The sequence below is a fragment of the Corvus kubaryi genome, unplaced genomic scaffold (assembly GCF_017639235.1).
Source record: "Corvus kubaryi isolate FWS band 111438036 unplaced genomic scaffold, C.kubaryi_AGA036_p1.0 36938, whole genome shotgun sequence".
In the NCBI taxonomy this organism is placed as follows: Eukaryota; Metazoa; Chordata; class Aves; order Passeriformes; family Corvidae; genus Corvus; species Corvus kubaryi.
The window spans coordinates 15,769-16,786 of NW_024580987.1; the positions used below are offsets into that span (position 1 = coordinate 15,769).

The window sequence follows — 1,018 nt, forward strand, 5'->3', positions numbered from 1 at the left end:
CTCTGGGTGACCTGTCCCTGATGGGGACGGTGCCACTGCCCCTGCCCAGCCTGTCCCCACTGGTGCCACTGCCCCTGCCCAGCCTGTCCCCAGCGGTGGCACTGTCCCTGCCTGGCCTGTCCCCAGTGCCACTGTCTCTGGGTGACCTGTCCCTGATGGGGACGGTGGCACTGCCCCTGCCCAGCCTGTCCCCAGTGGCAGGGGCCCTGGGTGAGCTGTCCCTGACAGGGACGGTGGCACCGCTCCTGCCCGGCCTGTCCCCAGTGCTGGCACTGTCTCTAGCTGGGCTGTCCCTGACAGGGACAGTGGCACTGCCCCTGCCTGGCCTGTCCCCAGTGGTGGCACTGCTCCTGACTGCCCTGTCCCCACTGGCACTGGTCCTAGGTGACCTGTCCCTGATGGGGACACTGCCACTGCCTCTGACCAGCCTGTCCCCAGCGGTGGCACTGCCCCAGGATGAGCTGTCCTTGACAGGGACGGTGCCACTGCCCCTGACCAGCCTGTCCCCAGTGGTGGCACTGCTCCTGGCTGCGCTGTCCTTAACAGGGACAGTGGCACTGCCAGTGACCGGCCTGTCCCCAGTGCCACTGGCCCTGGGTGAGCTGTCCTTACTAGGGACAGTGGCACTGTCCCCGGCTGCGCTGTCCTTAACAGGGATGGTGGCACTGCCAGGGACTGTCTTGTCCCTGACAGGGGCAGTGCCACTGGCCCTGGGTGAGCTGTCCTTAATGGAGACAGTGCCACTGCCACCAGCTGGGCTGTCCCTGACAGGGCCAGTGGCACTCCTGGTGACCGGCCTGTCCCCACTGGTGCCACTGCCCCTGGCTGTGCTGTCCTTAACAGGGATGGTGGCACTGCCAGTGACTGGTTTGTCCCTGACTGGGACAGTGCCACTGCCACCAGCCGGGCTGGCCCTGATGGGGACAGTGGCACTCCTGGTGACCGGCCTGTCCCCAGAGGTGCCACTGGCCCTGGAGGGGCCGTCCCTGACAGGGACAGTGGCACTGCCAGTGACCGG

General features: G+C 67.2%; 1 protein-coding gene across 26 annotated transcripts in view; it reads right to left on the reverse strand.

The window, feature by feature from the left end:
• Nucleotides 1-1,018, reverse strand: part of RFX5 (regulatory factor X5) — a 10,253-nt gene that overhangs the window by 2,235 nt on the left and 7,000 nt on the right. For 12 of the 26 annotated variants that reach the window (XM_042020270.1, XM_042020260.1, XM_042020277.1 and 9 more), the window contains one exon: nt 12-1,018. The exons of 1 other annotated variant lie outside the window; for it this stretch is intronic. In XM_042020270.1, coding sequence (XP_041876204.1) covers nt 12-1,018 — 1,007 coding nt within the window. The remainder of the gene's footprint in view (nt 1-11) is intronic. 13 more of the 26 variants (XM_042020285.1, XM_042020282.1, XM_042020268.1 and 10 more) reach the window with 6 other exon arrangements.